The 22,941-nt window shown below is 39.0% G+C and overlaps 3 protein-coding genes and 1 pseudogene across 3 annotated transcripts; 1 reads left to right on the forward strand and 3 right to left on the reverse strand.

Annotated features, from left to right (window-relative positions):
• Positions 1-871: 871 nt before the first annotated feature.
• LOC145888296 (uncharacterized) lies at positions 872-10,275 on the reverse strand. Its single transcript, XM_082979038.1, has 9 exons — positions 10,192-10,275; positions 9,947-9,970; positions 9,678-9,701; positions 9,305-9,378; positions 6,611-6,742; positions 6,190-6,326; positions 2,759-6,086; positions 2,448-2,712; positions 872-2,365 (listed from the first exon to the last, which is right to left on the reverse strand). Exons 1-9 carry the CDS (start codon positions 10,273-10,275, stop codon positions 872-874), a joined length of 5,562 nt encoding a protein of 1,853 aa, XP_082835164.1.
• Positions 10,276-10,999: 724 nt separating this feature from the next.
• LOC145888312 (uncharacterized) lies at positions 11,000-15,438 on the reverse strand (annotated as a pseudogene).
• A 2,615-nt stretch (positions 15,439-18,053) lies between these two features.
• LOC145888326 (uncharacterized) lies at positions 18,054-20,151 on the forward strand. The gene is made up of 4 exons (XM_082979047.1): positions 18,054-18,153; positions 19,210-19,235; positions 19,307-19,552; positions 19,645-20,151. Exons 1-4 carry the CDS (start codon positions 18,054-18,056, stop codon positions 20,149-20,151), a joined length of 879 nt encoding a protein of 292 aa, XP_082835173.1.
• A 1,070-nt stretch (positions 20,152-21,221) lies between these two features.
• LOC145888335 (alpha-protein kinase 2-like) lies at positions 21,222-22,353 on the reverse strand. Its single transcript, XM_082979060.1, has 2 exons — positions 22,056-22,353; positions 21,222-21,853 (listed from the first exon to the last, which is right to left on the reverse strand). Exons 1-2 carry the CDS (start codon positions 22,351-22,353, stop codon positions 21,222-21,224), a joined length of 930 nt encoding a protein of 309 aa, XP_082835186.1.
• Positions 22,354-22,941: the final 588 nt, after the last annotated feature.

The following is a 22,941-nucleotide window of genomic DNA, read 5'->3' on the forward strand; positions in this document are numbered from 1 at the left end:
CACAGACGTCCACTCTGGTGCTTCTACGTAGATTCAAAAACGCGCCTGCCAGGTCCCAACTACAGGCTTCTTCCCACTAATATCCAACAAAATTCCAACAGTTTATTGTATTAACAAAGCCCTTGTTGGCTTCGATTAGCGAGATGTACTTCACGGGATTAGGCGGACGCTTTTCTAAATGAAATATTGGGCCATGAGTATGATAGAAAAATGCCGGTTTCAAAGATAAAACATTCTCACCGAAACGTTTTGACCAGGACTTTAAACAGTTAATTTTCAACGAGCATTCAAGTCGAACTGCAAGTAACAAACAAAGTACACTTTAAACCAGGTTTGACAATTCAAGACAATGGCTATTGACATAAACACACATGCAAATAAAACAACACTTACCGAAAACAACTGGGTCACTAATTACTGTGAGACTTGATGTTCACAGCAATAAAAACAGGTTACTTAACTTGTTAAGAATAATTAACTTAAATTTCCTGCAAAACAAATAACACAAGATTCGTAGACCCACGAAACTAACTACAGTTGTCAGCAAACTTGCCGAACACGAGGGGAGAATTTCTCCACGTGGAGGCGCTATTTATACAGAAATTTACCATTTGGGGAGACAGTAGATTTACGATGTAACATCCTCCCCCACAAATGTACGGCTCAGAAGAGTACATTTCCAATTCACAAACAAAATAACATCGTAAATCACACAAGTTACGGAGACGAAAAATTTGCCAATTTCAATTGGCTAGTTGCAGCAAAGTCTGTATGAATAAACATGCGTGGGTGTTAGCTCAACAGCATAGCGTTCATTTCTTCATGTCTTCCTTCAATTTAGAGCACCACGCTCAATACTAGTAGTCGACGACTAGTTGTCGGAGCCTGTCGAATGCACTTGGGAACCGCTAGCCTCGAAAACAAGGCACAACTTTGCAATTGGCCTTTTGATTATGTTTGATTTCGTTTTGACGTCGACTTGTCTGACAACTCCATGTTTGTCCGGATAGGTATTTATAACTCGACCAAGGTCCCAGCCTCGACGGGGCATAGATTCGTTAACAACGAGAACAATATCGCCGACTTCGATATTTTTTCTTCTGTCTGGCCACTTTTGCCGCAAAGCGATGGTTGGCAAGTACTCATTGGTCCATCGTCTCCAAAATTCGTCAGCTAAGAACTGCACTTGGCGCCAGCGACGGCGGGTGTAGTTGTCCTTTTCGTCAAATTGCCCAGGTGCCATAATAGGGCTTGGCTTCTGTAACAGAATGTGATTGGGTGTCAAAGGAACGTCGTTGCTTGGACTAAACGTGACGGGCGTCAACGGTCTGGAGTTGAGTATATTTTCAACTTCCACCATCAACGTACGTAGGGTATCTTCACTAATAATCGGGGACTTGTGTAGCATCGAGTTCAGGATTTTTCGTATGGAACGGATTAATCTCTCCCATATGCCGCCCATGTGACTTGCTGCTGGGGGATTAAACGCCCATTTTATTCCTTTCTGTTGAAGATGAGCTTCCAGCTTCTCCTTGTTCAGCTCCTCCAGGGCTTCGCGTAAAACACGCTCTGCTCCCACAAAATTCGTTCCATTGTCGCTATAAATTTCAACTGGCTTTCCTCTTCGGGCAATAAATCTTCTCAAGGCGTTTATGAACGAGTCGGTTGACAAATCTTCGGCAACTTCGATATGCACGGCACGCATCGTCATGCAGGTAAAAATGCAGCCATATCTCTTTACTTCGCTACGGCCGCGCTTCACTAAAAACGGACCGAAAAAATCGATTCCGGTGTACGAGAATGGTGGCTCGTTCGGCTTCAAGCGTGCTGGTGGTAGATCTGCCATCAGTTGCTGACTGCGAGGCACGTTGCGTTTGCGGCAAGGTATACAGTGAACGAGAGCACGACGGACAGCTGCACCACCCTTGACAATCCAGTACTTCTGGCGGATCGCCGTCCATGTATGTGCAGTCCCTGAATGACCGCCTTGCTCGTGGTAATGCGTAATAATTAGCTTTGTCAAATGGTGATTACTTGGTAAGATGATGGGATGTCTGGATTCAAAAGGAATGGGTGCGTTGTCCAATCTTCCTCCAAGTCGAAGGACACCGCTTATCAGTTGCGGGTTTAACTTGTTTAAGCACTTCGTTTGGTTAGACTTCTTCAACCAGCGACGACCCTTTTGATCTGTGCCTAAATTCGACAGAGCTTCAAATGCAATTGGAAACGCTGACCTTTGGACATACTTCACCAATTCCAGCTCTGCCTGTAAAATCTCTTCAACAGTCAGTTTTCCCTTCTGAACAGTTTTCTTCGAATGCAGGTAGAGTTTGTACCGCAATATCCAGGCTACTGCCTTCTTCAACTTAAACAATGACGAAAACCTGTTTATTAAAAGTGTCAACAGGATTGATTGTAGAACAGCAAGTTGCCATTGACTTTTTTACTTCAATTGGCTTAAATTCGTCTGGTACACATTCCTTAAGGGCAGGGTTACATGGCCAAGAACTTTCATGCTTCTGTAAAAATCTCGGACCCTTGAGCCATAAACTTGATCCAAGCAGCTTCTTCACTGAAATTCCTCGTGATGCTTCATCAGCCGGATTCTGCTTGGTTCCTACATGCCTCCATTGGGATGTGGTAGTTTGCTGATGTATTTTTGATAAACGATTTGCCACAAATGTGGAAAAACGCTTTCTCTCATTTGAAATGCTAAAAAGAACAGCACTTGAGTCAGTCCAAGTGTTCATGTAACCACTTGTCAGCTTTAACAGCAAGAACAGCTGCAACAAGTTCCAATCTGGGAATGCTTTCACTTTTTGGTGGAGTGACCTTAGATTTTCCACACAGAAAAGAACAATATACACAATGATTCTCATCCTCTTGTCGAAGGTAAGTAACAAATCCATAACCATTTACAGATGCATCACAGAAATGGTGGATTTGGCGTTCAATCACTCTTCCAAAATCTGGTGGGTTCAAACATCTTGGCAATAAAAGCTGCTTAAGTTCAGGCAGCTGACCACACCATTTTTTCCACTTTTCGGACAGGAATTCTGGGATTGTGTCATCCCAGCCCAACTTCAACTGAATAACTTCTTGCTGGATTCTTTTTGCAACTAAAACAACAGGTGCTGCAAAACCAAGAGGATCATATAGGGAATTAATGACCGACAATAGTCTTCTTCTGGTAAGTCTTTGTTCGTCAATATAGCTTCTTGTTCGAAACCCAAACTTGTCCTCAAATACATTCCAATACACGCCCAGCACTCTTTCCTTGACACTTTCTTTCGGGCTGATATCTTTCATTGATTTTGCTATTTCAGTTTCAGGGATCCGGTCCAAAACTGCTTGGCTGTTTGAAATCCACTTTGTGAGACGAAAACCTCCCCTTTGTAGCAATTTACAAAGTTGGAAAACAGTCTTAATTGCTTCCTCTTCAGTAGGTGCAGATGCTAAACAATCATCTACATAAAAATTGTGCTTCACTATTTCAGACACATGTTTGTCAAACTCATGTCCAAATTCCTCAGTGGTGTGCTTCAAACAGAATGTAGCCATACATGGGGATGAGGTGGCTCCAAATATGTGGACTAACATTCGGTGAACTGTTGGCTTCTTTGTGAGATCACCTTCAGGCCACCATAAAAACCTCAGTAAATTTGAATCACTCTTCTTTACTCTAACTTGGTGGAACATAGCTTCCACATCACCAACAATTGCAATTTGATTCTTTCGGAAGCGGGTTAGCACACTGACCAGACTGTTAACAAGGTCAGGACCCTGCATGAGACTATCGTTTAAGGACACACCTTTTTGTGTTGCAGCGCAATCAAAGACGACTCTGACTTTGTCTGGTTTATGTGGGTGATAAACTGGATGGTGAGGAAGGTACCACGTGGGGTCACTTGTTTGTAGTTCTTCAGTTGGCACCTGTTCAGCATATCCTTTGTCTATGTACTCTTGAATTCTTTCCACATATCCTTTGCAAAGGAAGTCATCCTTTTGCAAGCGCTTTTGCAAATACAGCAATCTTTTTTGCGCTGAAACTAAATTGTCTCCAGGTAATTTTACGCTATTCCTCTTGGGTAAAGGTAGGACAAAATGTCCATCCACATGTTTAACTTCTTCCTTCATAAACTTTAAAACCTTTCTGTCTTCCTTAGATGTGGGGAATTGCAAATCTCCAGGTTCTTCACAAAAATCTTGGTACCATGACCTTTGTATTCTTTGATCCAGTTCCAATGTTCTGATTCGATTGGCTTGCACATACCATTTATCTGGTGATGGACCAATCAACGACCACCCCAGTGGAGTTCTTGCAGCAAATGGCTCATTTTTCCCTCCAGTTCGAATCTCCAGGGTGCGATGAGCATACGGTGTATCGGTACCAATTAACAGCATAATTTCCTCACTGTCAACCTTTGGCATCTCAAGACCTTTTAGATGAGGCAAGCTTTGTAGATCCTCGTCAGTTGGGTAGGAGTATGGACTTACTGGAATATGATCCACGGACATGGCTTCTTCAATGTTGATGACTTCATTACCATCCATGGATACCACTTGTAAATCAACACCAATTCCTTCTAGCATCTTTGGCCTCCGCCCAAGTGTATCCATTTGAATGCGTTTGAACTTTCCCTTTAAACCAAGTTTTTCGATTAGCTTTGTATGACAAAACGTAGCATCGGACCCAATGTCAAGAAAGGCATAGGACTCGAATTCTCTGCCATTGGCAACAAACTTTACAGGTAGGACACTCATATATGCACTCCTTCCATTCTTTGATGTGTTGCAACAAACCTTCCCTGTACAAGGCACATCACTTACAGATGAACTTATATTTCTTGCATCAGGATTTCTTATAGCTGATGCACTTCTTGTGGGCAAATGCAATAATGCATGGTGCTTTCTTCCACAACCTTCTACAGAACAAGTAACAGCTTCTTTGCACTGCTTTGCAATGTGACCAGGATTTAGGCAATTGAAACATAAATACTTCTCACGAAACCAGTTGGCTCTTTCTGAAACAGATTTTTTCTTCAAACTAGGGCAGTCAACGAAGGAGTGACTTTGGCTGCAGAACAAGCACTTCGAAACTGATTTTGTAAACCTGGTCTGTGTGGGCGCTCTATTCGCCTTGGTTACAACTGTGTGAACAGAACTCTTCTTGGGTGGCTTGTCCTGGGGCTTCCTTTCTTCTCTTTTGCGAGGTACCAGCAGTTTTGCAAAAACAGTGTTGGCAACCTCTGCTTCTTCTTCAACAAACTCCACTAAATGCTGGAAATTTGCTTCTTCACCCTTTTCTCGGAGAATAGTAGCCGCACGACGTTTCCACAAATTCTGTGAGTTGTATGGTAACTTCAATACCAACTCAACCAACCTGTCAGTGGTGTTCAGATCACTAAAATTTCCCAAGCCTTTCAAAATCAAAAGACATTTGCGCAGTGAAGTAGCAAACTGCTGCAAACCATCAGAATCATCTGGTTTGAGATTTGGACCACTTGTAAGTTGGCGAACAAAGGCTCTTGACACTATGTATGGTTTTCCGAAATTGTCATATAGAATGCTTTGAGCTTGAGCATATCCCAATTCAGGTGGCATAACTGTACAATGCTCAATTAATGAGTAAGCTTTTCCTTTGCAATAATTCATTAGATAGTTCATCTTTACTCGATCAGAAGGTGCCTTCTTTTCAATAGTGGCTTCGAAACTTCTGATAAATGGCCAATAATCCATTGGTTCTCCATGAAATTTCAGTGAATCTGTTTTTGGTGTAGACATTGCATCACCAACTGCAGCCATTATTCCACGCACAACAGCACTTTCAGGTTGTACAGTTTCTGCTTTAGATGGGTTTGCTGGGTCAGCTTTGTCCAGCGGAGAGGTGTACTTGGACTTGCAGGGCTTCAACAATAGAACTTCATTTTCTTCAGCAAGACCATTATGAAAAAGTTTTGGAATATCGGTTTCATTTGATCTCATTTTCCCATCATCTAGAGACACATTAGAAGCTGCCTCCCAAATTTTAACTTCTGCTTCAGCTTCTTCAATTTCACACTGTGCTGCTAGTGTTTGCCTTTGAGCTTCAAGTTTTTGTTTTTCATGTTCAAGTTGTTGTTTTTCATGTTCAATTTGTTGTGTTTTCTCAACATGCCGTGATCTCACTTGAGCCTTTTCAAGACGAACCTTTGCTTCCAACCGCTTTACACTGGATGATGTACTTCCCTGTGTCTTTGTAGAGCTTCTTGAAAAATGGGTAGACTTGGAAGAGCTCGTCCTCGCACTTCGGGCCTGTTGCACAGCCGGAAAAGTACGAACAGCAACTGGAGATGTAACGAATGACGAAGAACTAACATCAATGTTCTCTCCAACCTGAATTTTGAAATTCGTTTGAAACTGACCAATTCTTGCTTCCATTTCCTTCTTACATTGAATGACTTCCTGTAACTGTAGTTGAAAGTCATCATGCCTTTCACCTGATGGCACCCACTCTAAAAGCTTAGAGTATGTGTTTATCAAGCGAGTTGAAACTTCTTCAATACGTTTTGAAACAGAATTAACCAATGAAATATCTTTGTACATGATTGCATTTTCAGCAGTCTTATACCAGTCATTCAGTAATTCTTTGTCATGCTTCAGTTGGATCATTGAAGGTGCTGCATGTTTTTTCAGCACTACTTGGTGCCTAGATATTGGTGATGAAAAGGATTGACCTCCTTCACTTCCAGGCATAGCTTCACTTTAAATCAAAAACGTTTGTTTTGCAAACGTTTCGAAAACTTCGAATGTAACGCCTACTTCAGTGCTCCTGGTGGGCACAGACGTCCACTCTGGTGCTTCTACGTAGATTCAAAAACGCGCCTGCCAGGTCCCAACTACAGGCTTCTTCCCACTAATATCCAACAAAATTCCAACAGTTTATTGTATTAACAAAGCCCTTGTTGGCTTCGATTAGCGAGATGTACTTCACGGGATTAGGCGGACGCTTTTCTAAATGAAATATTGGGCCATGAGTATGATAGAAAAATGCCGGTTTCAAAGATAAAACATTCTCACCGAAACGTTTTGACCAGGACTTTAAACAGTTAATTTTCAACGAGCATTCAAGTCGAACTGCAAGTAACAAACAAAGTACACTTTAAACCAGGTTTGACAATTCAAGACAATGGCTATTGACATAAACACACATGCAAATAAAACAACACTTACCGAAAACAACTGGGTCACTAATTACTGTGAGACTTGATGTTCACAGCAATAAAAACAGGTTACTTAACTTGTTAAGAATAATTAACTTAAATTTCCTGCAAAACAAATAACACAAGATTCGTAGACCCACGAAACTAACTACAGTTGTCAGCAAACTTGCCGAACACGAGGGGAGAATTTCTCCACGTGGAGGCGCTATTTATACAGAAATTTACCATTTGGGGAGACAGTAGATTTACGATGTAACATTAACCATCCACATGCCACAGTCGCTCCGACTGTTGATGCATGTGATAGGGGCTGTAGGAGCGGTGCTTGAACAGCATATGAACGGGGTTTGGAAACCTCTTGCATTTTTGGTCATCATTTGCGTATTAACGAAATGAAGTACAGAGTTGCTGGCGGCTCATCTGGCTATTCGCCATTTATGCTACTTCCTATAGGGCCGTTTATTTACCCTCTACACCGACCACAAACCGTTGACTTTTGCACACCACTAGTCCGCCACATATGAATACACAACAGACCTTCAATTGTGTTGCTGATATCCAGAGCAGTGATTCGCTTCAAAATCCGGCAATGAATTTGGATCACATTGCTCTTGCCAAAGCACAAGATGTTCAAACTTAAGTACAAGCTTACTGCACTGTCGTATCCAACTTACAAATTAAAGAAGTTGTGATGGACACCTCACAGGTGAGACTTTTATGTGATGTTTCCACTGGTGTTTGCAGACCACAATCATGGCAAAGAAATGTAATTCGATGCTCTTCATGGTCTAACCCAGGGGCGGTCAAAATACGGCCCGCAGACAGTTTCCAGTCTTACATGATAATGTGGCCCGCGGCCATAGTCTGCCGCAATCCCCCACTACTTGCTTACTACGTCAAATTACAGTGATTGTTATCGGTTAAAATTAGATTCAGAATTTACAGCAAATATTTTTCCATAGATTTGCCAAGAAAAAGTTGACAAGGAGTGTCGCGAATTTAACAAAGATTGGATGCCCAAGTACTTTTTCACATAAGTCGGCAAGAAAGCAGTATGTTTGCTGTGCAATGAAAGTGTTGCCGTTTTTAAAGAGTACAACATTAACCGCCATTATGCGACAAAACATGCAGGCTATGGCAGTACGAACTGGACAGAAGACTTGTAAGGCAGCAGAATGTATTCATAAAAGCCAAAACAGCCCAGAAAACTGGTACTCATGCAAACATTGCCAAGCACAGCAAATCGTTCTGCGATGGTGAATTTGTCCAAAAGTGCATGCTCAATGTAGCTGATCTCGTCTGTCCAGAACAAAGTAAGAAGTTTGAAGAAGTCAGTTTGTCGAGAACTGTGGCTCGCCGCATTGAAGCAATGGGTGAAAACCTGACATCCCTTCATTTCAGCTGTTTTGTTTTTGGTCTCTATGCTTTGTATAGGTATCGATTCAGGAATCCGGCCCGCCAAGTATTTCATTTTCCCATATCAGGCCCGCCGACTGGAGAAGTTACCCGCTCCTGGTCTAACCCATCCATCAGTCAGAACAACACGCAAAATCATTTCGTTTGCACAGTGAGCTCGACAATGCTTGCAATGCCAACGTGCAAAAATTCAAACACACGTGCGTTTAAGTTTTTATGTAACTTCAGAAACTTAAGTGCCAGAAGAACGATTTTCATTAATTAGTATGCCTGGCAGCAAAAACATCAGTATATTCCTTTTTTTGTTCAACCAGATTTTAAGAGTATTAGGGTTGAGGTAACAGGCAGGCGTCAACGCGGCCGAATATGCTTTGAACAAGTCGAAAAGAGCTGTACGACTCAACTCTCTTGGCGTTTGACTATAACTGTATGTTCATTTCTATTTAGGAAAAAAAAACAGGATGTGGAAATTTTTGTTATGTCGTTAAATGTGCTTGTTTGGTTGAGCTGGCAAATCAGTAAATCCCGAAAACGCAAATTAGTCATTCAATCACTCAAAGCAAAGTTGTTCGCTCATTTCACTCGCAGATTTTTTCGCTGAGTTTTTTTAGTGTGCACATGACCTTCTGCATGCTTATCCATTTGGCAGTTGGAGAAACGGATGATGCTTTTCTTAGGCGAATTACCATCTGAGCTGTCTACAGATCGCTTCGCTTATCTTAACATAAACAAATGCGATTGCTTTGCAATTTTCTTCAACCTGTTTATAATGGATTTTGGTGTTATTGCAACTAAAAAATTGCGAGAAGTCCGTTAGATAACTAAAGCATGATGCCTGCTTTCTTTAAGGGGAAGATACTAAACATGAATGGGGATTTTTCCAGTTCCCACGAACATCAATGAGACTTATTTACGCCCAATCGTCGATAGTATAACGTTAATCTTAACAGTCATGATAACAGGGAGATCCATGCTCAGCACTTTCACATAAAATATTCTTAATTTTTAGTCTCATCAAAGAAGTACACTATTTCTGAAAACAAAGCAATGCAAACTTACCACAGCATCATTTCCCTCATTCCTCTGCGAAATAAAAAAGGGAGCATGTTATATATCTGATTACTCATACCAATAAACTAATTTAAACAATGTCTAAGAAGTACACTTCTTTTAACAACAAAAACAATGTATACTTACCACAGCATCATTTCCCGCATTCCTCTGCGAAATAAAAAAGTAAGTATGTAATATATCCCATTACTCATACCAATAAAGTAACTTGTACTGAACAAAGAAGTACACTACTTTTAAAAACAAAACAAACTTACCACAGCATCATTTCCCACATTCATCTGCGAAATAAAAAAGGAGCATGTTATATATCCCATTACTCATACCAATAAAGTAACTTAAACAAAGTCTACTTGCCACTGAACAAGTACACTACTTTTAAAAATGTGCATCTATCACATCATATTTGAGAACAATTCCCAGTATTATAGTACTATTGTTAACAAGCAATTGCTTTGTCCCTACAACAACCGGTTACCATTCATCATTTATGCGGACTGACAAGCGCCTCGTCTACGTCATCAAGACGTTCGACAACAATCTTGTCATCACCTTTTCCAACGTCATACGTCAACACCAATGTCATTTCTTTCTTTTACCTGAGCTCTCTCTGGCTATATATATTACGTGCATATTCATCATGAAAAGGGATGAACGAGAGAACCAGAGAGATAGGGGGGAAGACAAGCCTAACCAAGCCAAGACTGAACTAAGAGACGATAAGACCATAAGTCAAAAAGTAGATCAAAAAACAATTGTGTTGATTGTCGCCAAGCTATACGAGCTTTATTGTTTAAGAACCGATTGATGCGTGGTTTGTAAGTTGTTGATGGTTTTTGTTTAAGTTTTAACGAATTAAATTGAAGGATCAATCTTAAAGGTCTACAGTCTTTGTTTGAACAGTAACCAGGAGTCAGATATACGGCAGAATTGATTCTGGGAATCATTTCCCATTCTGTTGCAATTTGGCCCTGAAGATTTCCACCTTATTATATATGACAACTGTCTAGGAAACTTTCGTTTCAGGTTAAAATCTTTCAGTCTTCTTTAATTAGACAAATATATTTCGCTTCGTTAAAAGCATCATCAGTGTCTATAAAAGCAAATTAAGAATTAGGTTCAAATAAAATAAAGTAAAGGCTCTCCACTACCTCACAACACACCCTTTACACAACTAAAAACCTGCCACATGCAACGGGTGGAAGCGTTGAGAAACCACGGATAAGATAAGGACACAAGAAAGAAGTAAAATAAAAACACGGGAAAGATAAAGAAACAGTATCTGCTTAAAGCAATGTAAACAAAAAACATCATTTGCACCGCAGTAAAATCATTTTTTGTATATTAATTTTAGCGTTTATTTTATTTAACCATTTATCTTCAGCCATGTCCAAATTTGCGGTGCGTGGTTGTTCAACGAAAGTGACTTCGTAACATTGTTCAATGGGTGGACGTTGAGAAAACGAGCGTGGATGGCAATCTTTAAAATAATGCAAAAGCCCTGTTCCATCGTTGCGCTGTGAAACGTCGAACTTGGACCATGTGGCACGGTGACCCGACCAACGAGTGGCAAAGCTGTTTTTTGTCCCACGTATTGTTCCTTACATATGTTGCAAGTAGCAACGTATATACCAAAACTTTTGCATGTTAAGTTTTGAATAATCTTAACTGTGCCAGTTGGAGTTTGTAAACATGTTGATGGTTTAACCATGTTTGTTCTATGTCGACCGTGGTTGCCACATAAGGCACAATGCCCGCAGGGATATGATCCTGTTGCAGAGCTATCTGCACATTTTCCAATGGCAATTTGCCTAGGGCGTATCAGAAGGTTTTGGAGAGATGGTGGTCTCTTGTATGTCACCATACAGTTTGGTTTAAGTTTTTTTTTTTTTCTGAAAGTTGTAGTAGCGCTGGAAACTGCGAGGCCCAAGTGATTTTCTTAATATCTTGCATTGACGGCTTGTCTCAGTTGTTGTTCTGCTCCTTCCAAGTTCTCGCTTCTCTAATGATATCAGCAGTCACTCGTTTGGGAAACTGCGAGCGCTTTGCCTATGCCTCTAGTCCGTCAATGCTGTTTTTATAATCGATTTGTAGCTGATTGAGGTATCTCAATCTCATTGCTTCAGAGAGCACAATGGACTTGAAAGTGGCAGGTGGGTGGTGTGATGTTCCATTGAGGTACAATCGATTAAAGCTAGTTGGCTTAGGGTGGAATGCAGAAACCCCGCTTAACTCCTTCTCAGCTAAGCTCGGCTTAAGTTGAGATTTTGTATCGATTGTCCGATTTTACCGCTGTTTCACGGTGGTTCCTCGCATTACTGCGTTCTGCGAGCGTAACACGATGACGTATGTGGTGTGAAATGTTGTTGTTGTTCGTTGTTTTGTGACAAATAGTGACCCGGTAATTGGGAAATGCAGCACTTGGAATGTGGGAACTGTATTAAAGAGGGAGTTCATGAGAAGTGCAAGTATACAAAATGGTGGTGACAGCATATTTCTGTTAAGATTTGCAAAGTGAATTGTAGTTTTGTATGGTTTGTTGACAGTAAATGGTAAAAAGTATTTTAAATTGAATTGTATTTTCTTGCAAGATATTTTACTGTCTGTTATTTTCTTTTTAACAGCTATCCAGAAGTCAAGTGAAACATGCATTGGTTCCTTTATTTGTGTAATATTATGCTCACTGTCTTTCCCATTACCACAAAGATTTCTGTTTGATTTGTGTGTGCAGCCATCATTTGTTTTTGAATGCCAAATTTCTTTCCGCAAGTCTACGTAGTTTCATATTTGTTTCTTTCTATGCAATAAAACATTGGTATTTCATTTTGTCAATCACAAAAACTGTCCTATCCTGCAGTTAAACCAAAACTTCAAGTTTCAAGGAACCAGTCCTTGAATTTAAAGCAATAAATATACAATCAAGATTATTCTGTGTTAGTACAAGAAATATGTAACAGATATCACTAGTAACACAACTGGAAATGGAATGTTTATGATAGATGCACTTTGTCTACAGCTTGTCACTGCATCAGTTCCAAAGCACTTCATGATCCTTGGGATTGTGACTTGGACTTCATGCCACTTTTTGATATGGCAGCTTATACTGAACAGTCATATTCTTAACAAATCAATTTATGTACAAAATTATCAAATATATGCATTAAACCTGTTGAAAAATATAACAAAATGAGATATTACTTATCCATGGTGCAAAAAAAAGCATGCTTGTTAGAAGTCTTTTCCAGCCTATTTTTACTCCCATAGCAAAAGTTGGCTCACCAAAGTTTGAAAAACCAACAATAAAGTACATTTTCAAGGCAACTTACCACTGTTATTCACATTACTACATTTTCTGCAGCACAAACGTTCCACAAACCAATAAAAATTAGCACTTTACACCATCTCCAGTGCGAATATTTGCAATTATTGCTGGTTTTACAAGTAGTTTACTTCACCCGGACTCGAGGACCTGGCAGCGCAGTTTCGCCGTTAAGCGGGGTTTTAAGCGTCCGACAATCACCGCTTATCTTATGACGTCTTAGGCCGGGTCCGCCCGTGCGCTCACGCGCTGGCGCATTGGCTTCCACACAGAGAGAGAAACTTTGGGCTGGCGAGCTCGCGCGCTGATTGCTTTATAGTTTTGCCAATGCAGATAAAAATGATATCATCAATAAATCTCTTGAAAATTTCGGCCTGACATAACACATGTGCCACTCCGGAAACAACATGATGCATTGCTATATTTGCAATAGCAACTGAGTGGTTGTCACCAGTTGCTATACCATTGGTTATTTCAGAAAACCTTTCCTTGAACTGGGTGACAACATTTCCAACCGTGAAAATCGTGAGTTGGATAATGATACGCTTTACTTTTGGTGAATATCGTTTTCTCAACATCCACCCATTGAACAATGTTACGAAGTCACTTTCGTTGAACAACCACGCACCGCAAATTTGGACATGGCTGAAGATAATGGTTAAATAAAATAAACGCTAAAATTAATATACAAAAAATGATTTTACCGCGGTGCAAATGATGTTTTTTGTTTACATTGCTTTAAGCAGATACTGTTTCTTTATCTTTCCCGTGTTTTTATTTTACTTTTTTCCTGTGTTATTATCTTATCCGTTCTCAACGCTTCCACCCGTTGCATGTGGCAGGTTTTTAGTTGTGTAAAGGGTGTGTTGTGAGGTAGTGGAGAGCCTTTACTTTATTTTATTTGAACCTAATTCTTAATTTGCTTTTATAGACACTGATGATGCTTTTAACGAAGCGAAATATATGTCTAATTAAAGAAGACTGAAAGATTTTAACCTGAAACGAAAGTTTCCTAGACAGTTGCTACTTTTAAAAACAAACCAATGCAAACTTACCACAGCATCATTTCCCTCATTCATCTGTGAAATAAAAATGGAGCATGTTATATATCCCATTACTCATACTAATAAACTAATGTTTATGTCTACTTGCCACTGAACAACGAACTACACTACTTTTGAAAACAAACCAATGCAAACTTACCACAGCATCATTTCCCTAATTCATCTGTGAAATAAAAATGGAGCATGTTGTATATCCCATTACTCATACTAATAAACTAATTTGTATGTCTACTTGCCACTGAACAAAGAACTACACTACTTTTGAAAACAAAACAATGCAAACTTACCACGGCATCATTTCCCTCATTCCTCTGCGAAATAAAAAAGGAGCATGTTATGTATAATCCATTACTCATACCAACAAAGTAACTTAAACAACGTCTACTTGGTACTAAACAAAGAAGTACACTACTTTTAAAAATGATCGAATGCATACTTACCACAACATTATTTCCCTCATTCCTCTGTGAAATAAAACAGGGAGCATGTTATATATCCCATTACTTATGCTAATAAACTAATTTAAACAACGTCTACTTGCCACTAAACAAAAAAGTACAATACTTTCAATAATAAGACAAGGGAGCATGTTATATATACAATTACTCATTACCAAATGCACTTGTAACATACATATTGTAGTTTCAAACACCTGTTTAGTTTGTTTCTTAACATATTATTGTGCGTTTGCGTGTTTAGCATAATTTTATGATGTTACAACATCCAGGTATAACTAAGAATTTTAATGCCTATTTAAAAATGCTTTTTTGTGTTTAAGGTGTTGCTAATCTTACATTGGTCCCAAAAAATATTTCTGCAGGTACCCATCTGAAAAAAAAATAAAGTCTTGTCATAATTTGTAAATGTATCATACAGTTCTACACTTACTGGGCAGTCTTTGGTATTTTGTTTTGTCTGAAACCAAAGAAAGCAGTTAAAATTTGACAAATTGACACTGGCAAATACAACCAATTTAAAATGGTACTTTTTGTTGTGGTATTTAAGTGAGCTAAGTTATGATAAAGAAGTGTTGATTGTTTATTCATAAAATGCAATTGGGGCCTTTGAACCTAATTGCAAGCAACACTAAGTTAAGCATAACAAATATGAAAAGAAATTTTACTCATGTAGTTTTCTGAATCTTCTAGATGGAAGAGATCAAAAGTTAACACAGTGGATTACATCGAGGGAATATCATTACCTCCTTCGTTTGGTTCTTGGATTCTGCTAAAAAAAAGTCAAACACATTTTTCTCATACGCACTATTTGTATAAAACATATACGTACTTACCCGTTCATTGGCATTTTTTTGCCCAGCATTAAATACCACAGTATTGATTGAAGAATTAATAAACTTTACGTCCATTTTTTTCTGCAAAAATAGAAAAAAAATTTCTGGCAACGATTTATGTCAAATACAAATGCGTATATGGTAGAAATTGTTTTATAGCTGAGAAAAAATAAGGACTAAGATTTCTAACAAGATTACAAGACAAATTGCACTCGCAACTCGCAAGCTTCAACGTTCCTTGTTCACGTGATTGCTTTCCCGCGGTTCGCTTCATGACGTAACAATGTGAATTATTAGTCATCACATAAGCATGCGTTCCATGGAGTCGGTTTGTATTGTAGTTGCTGCAATGGAGCTGCTTTCTCAGGCGAATGTTTCGAGAATATTTTAAGGCTATTTTAGCACATATTGGATAGGCCTAGGTGGCACATGTTGTGGTTAGTTTGTGAGTCTAAATAATTAGAATATTTGATGTTAAAGTTATAACAACAAAGTTGTTTCCCAACATAATGTACAATATTTGATATTAAAGTGACAACAAAAATGTTTACCTTCATCCAGTAAGTAGAATCTGACGTGGCGCAGGTGACTTCACGTTCACATAATAACTGATGTGAGATAATCGTTATCATTCGCAGACGATTGGGCGTAAATAAGTCTGTTGATAATCTCATTGATGCTCGTGGGAACTGGAAAATTCCCCCCAAAAAATTCCCATTCATGTTTGAAAAAAACTTTGGGCCCCGGTGTAGTAGTAACTTCCTCCTTAAGGTGGCTGTGCACATTAGTTTCGGTCCGTTTTCGTAACGAATGCAGTTTCGAAAATGGCGCCTTTTCTTAAAGTCGAAACAATTAATTCATTAATAACTATAATATACTATTTCTTTGACAAATCTTAACGGAAATGTGAAAGAACATGTGAAGTAATAACATTAGTGTATATTTCATAACACATAACTGAGAAATTGTTTTGATTCACCTACACACCAAAACAAGAAGCACTTCTGGCTTGGTCGGTTTAACAAGTGTGCCACAGCTGCACATATACGTTATGTGCACAAACAAAAACGACTTGACCGTTGAAACGGATATTGTGGGGGGAAATCGCCGAAAGCGAATACAAATGTCTCCAGCACGGCTTTTGTTGTCAAGTGACGCTGTTGTCGCTTGGACGTTAGCTAAAAAAGACACCATCAATGAATTGCTACAGCACCGCTATTTTTGACGCGTCAGTAGTGAGAGCAGTTGGCGCTTGGGGCAGAGGGTGGTGTCAAAGCGTCGCGCGTACAACTGCTGCCTTCGCTTTTTTAAAAATACAATGTAGTCAGGCGATTGCTCCAGACGAGTTGTGTCGCTTTCCCCGAAAACGCTTCTTAGATTGGGGACATGATGCGTGCTGCGTTTGGTATGAACCTGTGATAGAAATGGTTGTGGGACGAGGAAACTGCTGATTGCTTTCACTTTGTGAGGCAGCGGCATCATGCAAATTGACTCTGTGACCGAGGAAATCAATTTGGTCGACGCCAAACTGACATATGGCTACGTTAGTGACTAGACCGTGATCTGCCAATCGTGTAAAAATTCGTTTTCAGAACATGTTTTGCTTGCTACTAAGATGTCATCTAGGTACACAAACACAAAATTAAGAGACTGCGTTAATTATTGATCTTTTCTAGATTTCTTCCATATCGGAAATTCCAAAAACTACAGGCTCACATTGCATTTTATGATTAAACACTTCTTCACCATAACTGTGTACATTGTTACTTGCAGTTTGACGTTTCGGTAAGAGTGTTATATTGGTGAAACCGTCCCGCAGGCGTGTTTTTGAATATACTTTGAAGCACTGAAGTAGACTTTAAATAGAGTTTTCGCAACATCATCAACACACGCAAATTAGCCAATTACAGTCATTTGGACCAAAGTCGGAACGTATTACACAAAAGAAGAAACTGGAACTTGGCTACCAAACCAATTTGGTCCGCTAATCCCGAGTTCGGTATTGCCTAAGCTGTATTCCTGCCGCCAGAAATCTTTAAATAATTACCTAAGGAAAAGGAAAACTGCAGCCGGCAAAGGGATCTCAAGCAGCTCCACAACAAAAAGTATGATGTCAAACGAAGAGTAGCAAAAACGAAAGCCCTTCAAACGAAGGTTAGCAACTATCCGGACGAGCTCCTTCAGGTTATTACCATGGACCAAACATGCAAATGGTTGCAAAAAGTAATACATGGTTTACCGTCTGCAGTCATTCTTCATAATGCAGAACATTGAAGATTTAAAACGTTTTTACTGGAGTGGAGAGTCGATTCTATAGGTAGACAAAACGTACAACTTGGGAAAAGTTTTCGTTACAGTTCTCAAAAACCAAATTTTTGAATGCCTTCATTTTTTTTCTGGACAGGAAAAACGATGCAAATAGGTATCAATCACATCACCAAATACTATTACTCTAAAACAAAAAAGGACTATAAACTTAACGCCTATTTTGCAAATCTAGACAATACTGAATAGACTATGACTTGCATGATGTCGGATATCAAGAAAATCATCATCGAAATAGGAAACACGGAGATCAATATGAACCACACGCTCAAGGCAAGCGGTTTTACTGTAGTATTTGCGATTTTAAAGCATCGCGTAACAAAGACTTAATTTGGCACTACAACAATCATGCAAAAAAATTAAACATGTCACAAGAAGAATTTGCTCCTGAAAACGACTTTAGAAAAGAGAACGAATACCTGGTTTGTACAACAAAATGGAAAGAAACACTCGAAGGATTACGAGGTGATATATTATTATTGCAATAGATCAGGCGTTTACGATTCGAAGGGTGCTGTTGTCCAGTCCCTGAATTCTCAGGGGAGTGCAAAAAAGGGCGGTAGATGTCCTGCTTTCATGACGAAGCGAACTCATGTTACATCAGGTCTTATTTCGATTGAATTTTGTGCAGATCACATGGGCCACGCACATAAAATTTGCCATTTGCAGTTGTCTGCAGCTTGATTTGTGGGAAATTGGCAAGTGGGGTAGATCCCAAACAACTTTTAGACAACATTCGTGACAATCTTAGTAAAATTGACAGAGACGCCATTGTTACCAAAAGAGACATACTGAACATTGAAAAACATTCTGAGACGACTTAATCCAATTTTAATGGATGAAGATGTTTAGCCATTCTATTTTGTTAAAGGACGACCTTGTTTTGTGCATACAAACAGAATGTCAAAAACACGTTTCGGACAAAAAATAATCTGCATACATTTAACACATTCCACCACCAAATATAAATTTATTTTAACAACGGTTATGGTTATTGACGACGGAGAGGCAATACCAGCGACGTGCACAATTTCCAACAGAGAAGCTGCACTATGGTGGCCCATTGCTATCAACAGCCTTTTTAAAAAAAACACATATAAAAGACAAAACAGAAATGAAAACACAATTAACAAAACTACACGTGGCCCAGCGCTATCATCCCAATGACATCTCAATGGGATCAATTACGTGATGGCCCAAATTTATAGATATCGTATGCGTTGCCCAGCTGAGTTCGAACTCGAACGGTCTGAGGTGCTTCATTCATATGCAGACATTAAAAAGTAATTGGGAGTTGTCCTCGGAAGCGTCCTACAATTCTCTAGGTGACTAGAGTTCTTCTGTGGCAAACATCATTCGATCCGGTTAAAAGAAGCAAATGCTACGGATTAGAGCATCTTAGGCGACGGCAGGCTGCATGTTTTATGACCTTAGGTTAATGTTGGGAAAAATTTGGCAACGTGTGCAGCTGGCCTAAGGTGTATCCATATCTCCTAATACCATTTGATGTTTTTTATGCAGCTGCCATACTCAGCAGACTGGCTAAGGTATATGCTGTTATAAATTATTTCCATTACCCATCTGCTGTTTGCAAAAGTGTGTTGCAAAAAATTTTAAGCGAAAGGAAATCCTAAGTTTGGTGAAAAAAAAGTTCAGTGAATATCGATGGAGTATTGCAACTTTGGACCGTCGTCTTCGTTTCTTCGACATTTCTCATATTTGCTATGATACACCTCTTGAAGACGTGTGTGATGCAGTTGATAAGGAATTGCAAGGTCCTGGCAAACTATTAGGTTACAGGGCAATGAACCAAAAACTCAGATGCAATCATAACATCTTTGTTCCAAGACACTTGGTGCAACATGTATTGGCACAAAAAGATCCAGAAGGAGTTGCTCTTAGAAATGTCAATCTGGAATATCTTTACAAATGGAACATTATGCCACGATTTTTGAGACTTCAACTATTCACACATTTTTAAGAAACAAACTTGAAGACCTTGTGGACCCCACAGATAGTGTTGTATATGGGCCGTCCAATACCAATAAAATTGAGCATTGGTGGAGGGAACTCCACGAAAGGTTGGAGATGTTTTTCAAAACACAGCTTAGGTCCTTAATTCTTAATGGAAAATACAACCCACATTGTGCATTGGATCGCCAACTTCTATTTTATGTTTATGAACCTATTGTAGCCCGAGAGTGTGATATATTTGTTAATAATTGGAACAGTCACCGAATAAGACATCAAACCAATGTTCATCTGCCAACATCTTGTAAAGGCCTTTCAATTACAAGAGAAGATCTTAAAGAAGTTGCAGAATTATCTGGTGTGCTTTCTGCTCCTGACGACTGGCTTGATGACGAACTTAAAAAAAGGTGTTCTGAACTTTTACCTAACCCTCAGTTGATACTATCAGAAGATGCTGCCCAGAAATACTGCTTTTTACGTCGAAACTTTTAAATTTGTTATTGTGTAACAACATTACTACTTCCAGGAAGGGGGCACATGTTTTTTTTTCTGTCTAACAAAAGTTTGTTTTGGTCAATGAGTTGTTTTAATTTTCACACATGATAGACCAATCGGTTTACCCACAGGCCCCCCAAAACAGCAATATATAACAAAGTTTTCCCAATTTGATGGTTAATAAAATGCGAAGTATTTTGTTACTTTAGTTTGGATTCACCAATTTTGTTTTTGTTTACATGCCTGTAACTTTAGACATACTAAACCAAATGTATTGAAATTTAACATGTACGTATGTAGGCTGCTTATCACTGGTTGTTTAAAATTTTATTTACCCTTACAGTTGCAAATACCTGTTTAAACGCTGACTGGTTCATCCACAATGCAAAACGATAGGGTGCGGCCAGGCAGGAGTTGTGATGACCTCAATATATGTTTGCTATTTTGTAATGTAAAGTGTGGCACGGTAATTGCCACTTCGCTGCCGCATGTAGCTGTATGTGTCAAAGAGCGCAACAACTCCCAACATATGCAAGGAGTTTATCAAAATTTTATGACAGATGAGTCCCAGCTGTTGATACTACACCACTGCTTTCCATGTTTGTGTAGTAGATGTGTTGACTAAATAATGCTGTAAAAGATGATACAGTAACATGTAAGCATTTGGTTCAATAAAAAAATGGCACATGTACAAAATATCATTTTGGGATGGCAGTGTGTGTGGAATAAAAATATTGAGAATGCCACCAAAACTTTGTAAAATACTAAATAAAACAGAAGAAAGAAACCCAAGAAACATGAATGACACTGTATGTACACTTGTGTGCAGAGGCTCAAGAACCACCAGGCAAAATACAGTGTGTGTGCTCCTATTCTTGTGTGTTGCTTCATGTTCATTGAATCTTGATCAGTAACACAATGACGATCAAGCTATTTGGATTTCAGAATATAATTTTTATTTCCTATTTTGAGCCCAGATTGTAGTGTGACGCAAACAAGGAGAACAAGACCACAACATGTGATAAGTCATAAGCCTGATTGTAGTAAAATTTTAAATGTAGTCAGGCTTATTTGGTTTCAGACAGACTCTTTTCAGCATCTTCTTGTTGCAATGGTGGTAATTTCATCATTTCACAAAATTTGTTGCAAGCATGGTGGCAGATAAAGTTGTCGATAGCAGTTGTTGATAGATTACCAGCACAGAAAAAAACCTCGAAGTTGTCATCTGTTAAAGTTGTGGTAGCAATTTCTGGGTCTAATAGGTTATATTTCACACCTTGGACATAACTATAATGAACTAGGCATTCACACTTTTCTTGAAGCTGTTTATCGCCAGTTAATTTGGTGCAGTAACCATCGTTATTGGCATGTTTTTCAAACGTTCCCTCACAAAAAGATTCAATGGTAGCAGGGCTTTCATCATACTTGCAGTAATAAATGTCATCATACTTTAGAGTTTCACCAAAAGCAACTGGTGCTTTTGCTGACAATTTCTGTGAAATGTGCCTGGCCACAGCATGCATTTGGACTTGTTTTCGACAATGATCTTCGACAGACATATTCATATCATTCTCTATAGTAGCCACTGCCTCCTGTTTGTACAATTTTAAAACTAGTTTTTCTCCTTTGCACTGTGTTGGTGGCAACTGGTGTGCCATATACGCATTTCGAAATGCACCACTTGCAGATGAAGTGGAAACTTGTAATGTTGAATTGCTCATTTTAACCCATGTACTGTCACTCAATGAAAAAGACTCTAGTTGTGTTGAAATGATTTTAACTTCGTTTTTAATGACTTTGCCAGCTTTTAAGTAAAGTGCTAATGGAAATTGATTTGGGCACATAGCCTGACTTGTTTTTAGATAGCATTGTATTTGCAGAAACTTTTAGGACGTCTGTACTGGATTCCAAAAATCTGATGTAAAAAAAATTTTTGCCTTTAACTTGGTCCAGTCTTCTGCATGATGGACCTCTATCTGATGCTAACACATCACATGTTCCCTGTGGAGCCTGGTAATATTTTTCACAAGCTAATTTAATGTTGTTAAGATTTACCTCATCGAATGGGAATGGTACAAAGTCTCTTGTGTCTAATGGGTTAAACTTTTTCAGTCGTCCAGATGGGGTTGATGACATTCTTTGAACCATTATGTCATCTGGCACACTACATTCTTTTCCTTGACTTTTCTTGCGTTTCATGCCAACAACACTTCAAGTGACTTTGTAATCTAAGTAATGCTTCCCACATCATAACTATACAACAGAGTTAAGGATATTTATATCACCCACACTGTCAGATTATTGAAATAAGAGACTGACAATGCAGGTGAAATCTATATACCTGAAATGAACCATTGTTGGCTCTTTCTAAGTAAGTTTACAAAAAATTCATTTCTGCCAACACGTATTTACAACAAAATTACATAACCGTGTGGTTTAATATGGATACACCTTAGGCCAGCTGAACATTTCCAAACAACGTTCTAATGTAAACCCAAAACATGCAGCCTGTTTGCTTCTTTTAACCGGATCGAATGATGTTTGCCACAGAAGAACTCTAGTCACCTAGAGAATTGTAGGACGCTTCCGAGGACAACTCCCAATTACTTTTTAATGTCTGCATATGAATGAAGCACCTCAGACCGTTCGAGTTCGAACTCAGCTGGGCAACGCATACGATATCTTTAGATTTTGATAGCGCTGGGCCACGTGTAGTTTTGTTAATTGTGTTTTCATTTTTGTTATGCAGTTGTGTTTTCATTTGCGTTTTGATTTTAATTTTGTTTT

This window comes from Ascidia mentula, chromosome 1 (assembly GCF_947561715.1).
Source record: "Ascidia mentula chromosome 1, kaAscMent1.1, whole genome shotgun sequence".
NCBI classification, from domain to species: Eukaryota; Metazoa; Chordata; class Ascidiacea; order Phlebobranchia; family Ascidiidae; genus Ascidia; species Ascidia mentula.

Coding starts and splice junctions, on each gene's coding strand:
- LOC145888296 (XM_082979038.1), bottom strand. CDS start 10,275: ATGACATTGGTGTTGACGTATGACGTTGGAAAAGGTGATGACAAGATT. Junction 9,971..10,191: donor ATGACGTAGACGAGGCGCTT/GTCAGTCCGCAT, acceptor TTTATTTCGCAG/ATGAATGTGGGAAATGATGC. Junction 9,379..9,677: donor ATGAGGGAAATGATGCTGTG/GTAAGTTTGCAT, acceptor CATTATAAACAG/GTTGAAGAAAATTGCAAAGC.
- LOC145888326 (XM_082979047.1), top strand. CDS start 18,054: ATGTCACAAGAAGAATTTGCTCCTGAAAACGACTTTAGAAAAGAGAAC. Junction 18,154..19,209: donor AACACTCGAAGGATTACGAG/GTGATATATTAT, acceptor TTTTTTATGCAG/CTGCCATACTCAGCAGACTG. Junction 19,553..19,644: donor CAAGACACTTGGTGCAACAT/GTATTGGCACAA, acceptor ACGATTTTTGAG/ACTTCAACTATTCACACATT.
- LOC145888335 (XM_082979060.1), bottom strand. CDS start 22,353: ATGAAACGCAAGAAAAGTCAAGGAAAAGAATGTAGTGTGCCAGATGAC. Junction 21,854..22,055: donor CATCAGATTTTTGGAATCCA/GTACAGACGTCC, acceptor CAACATTACAAG/TTTCCACTTCATCTGCAAGT.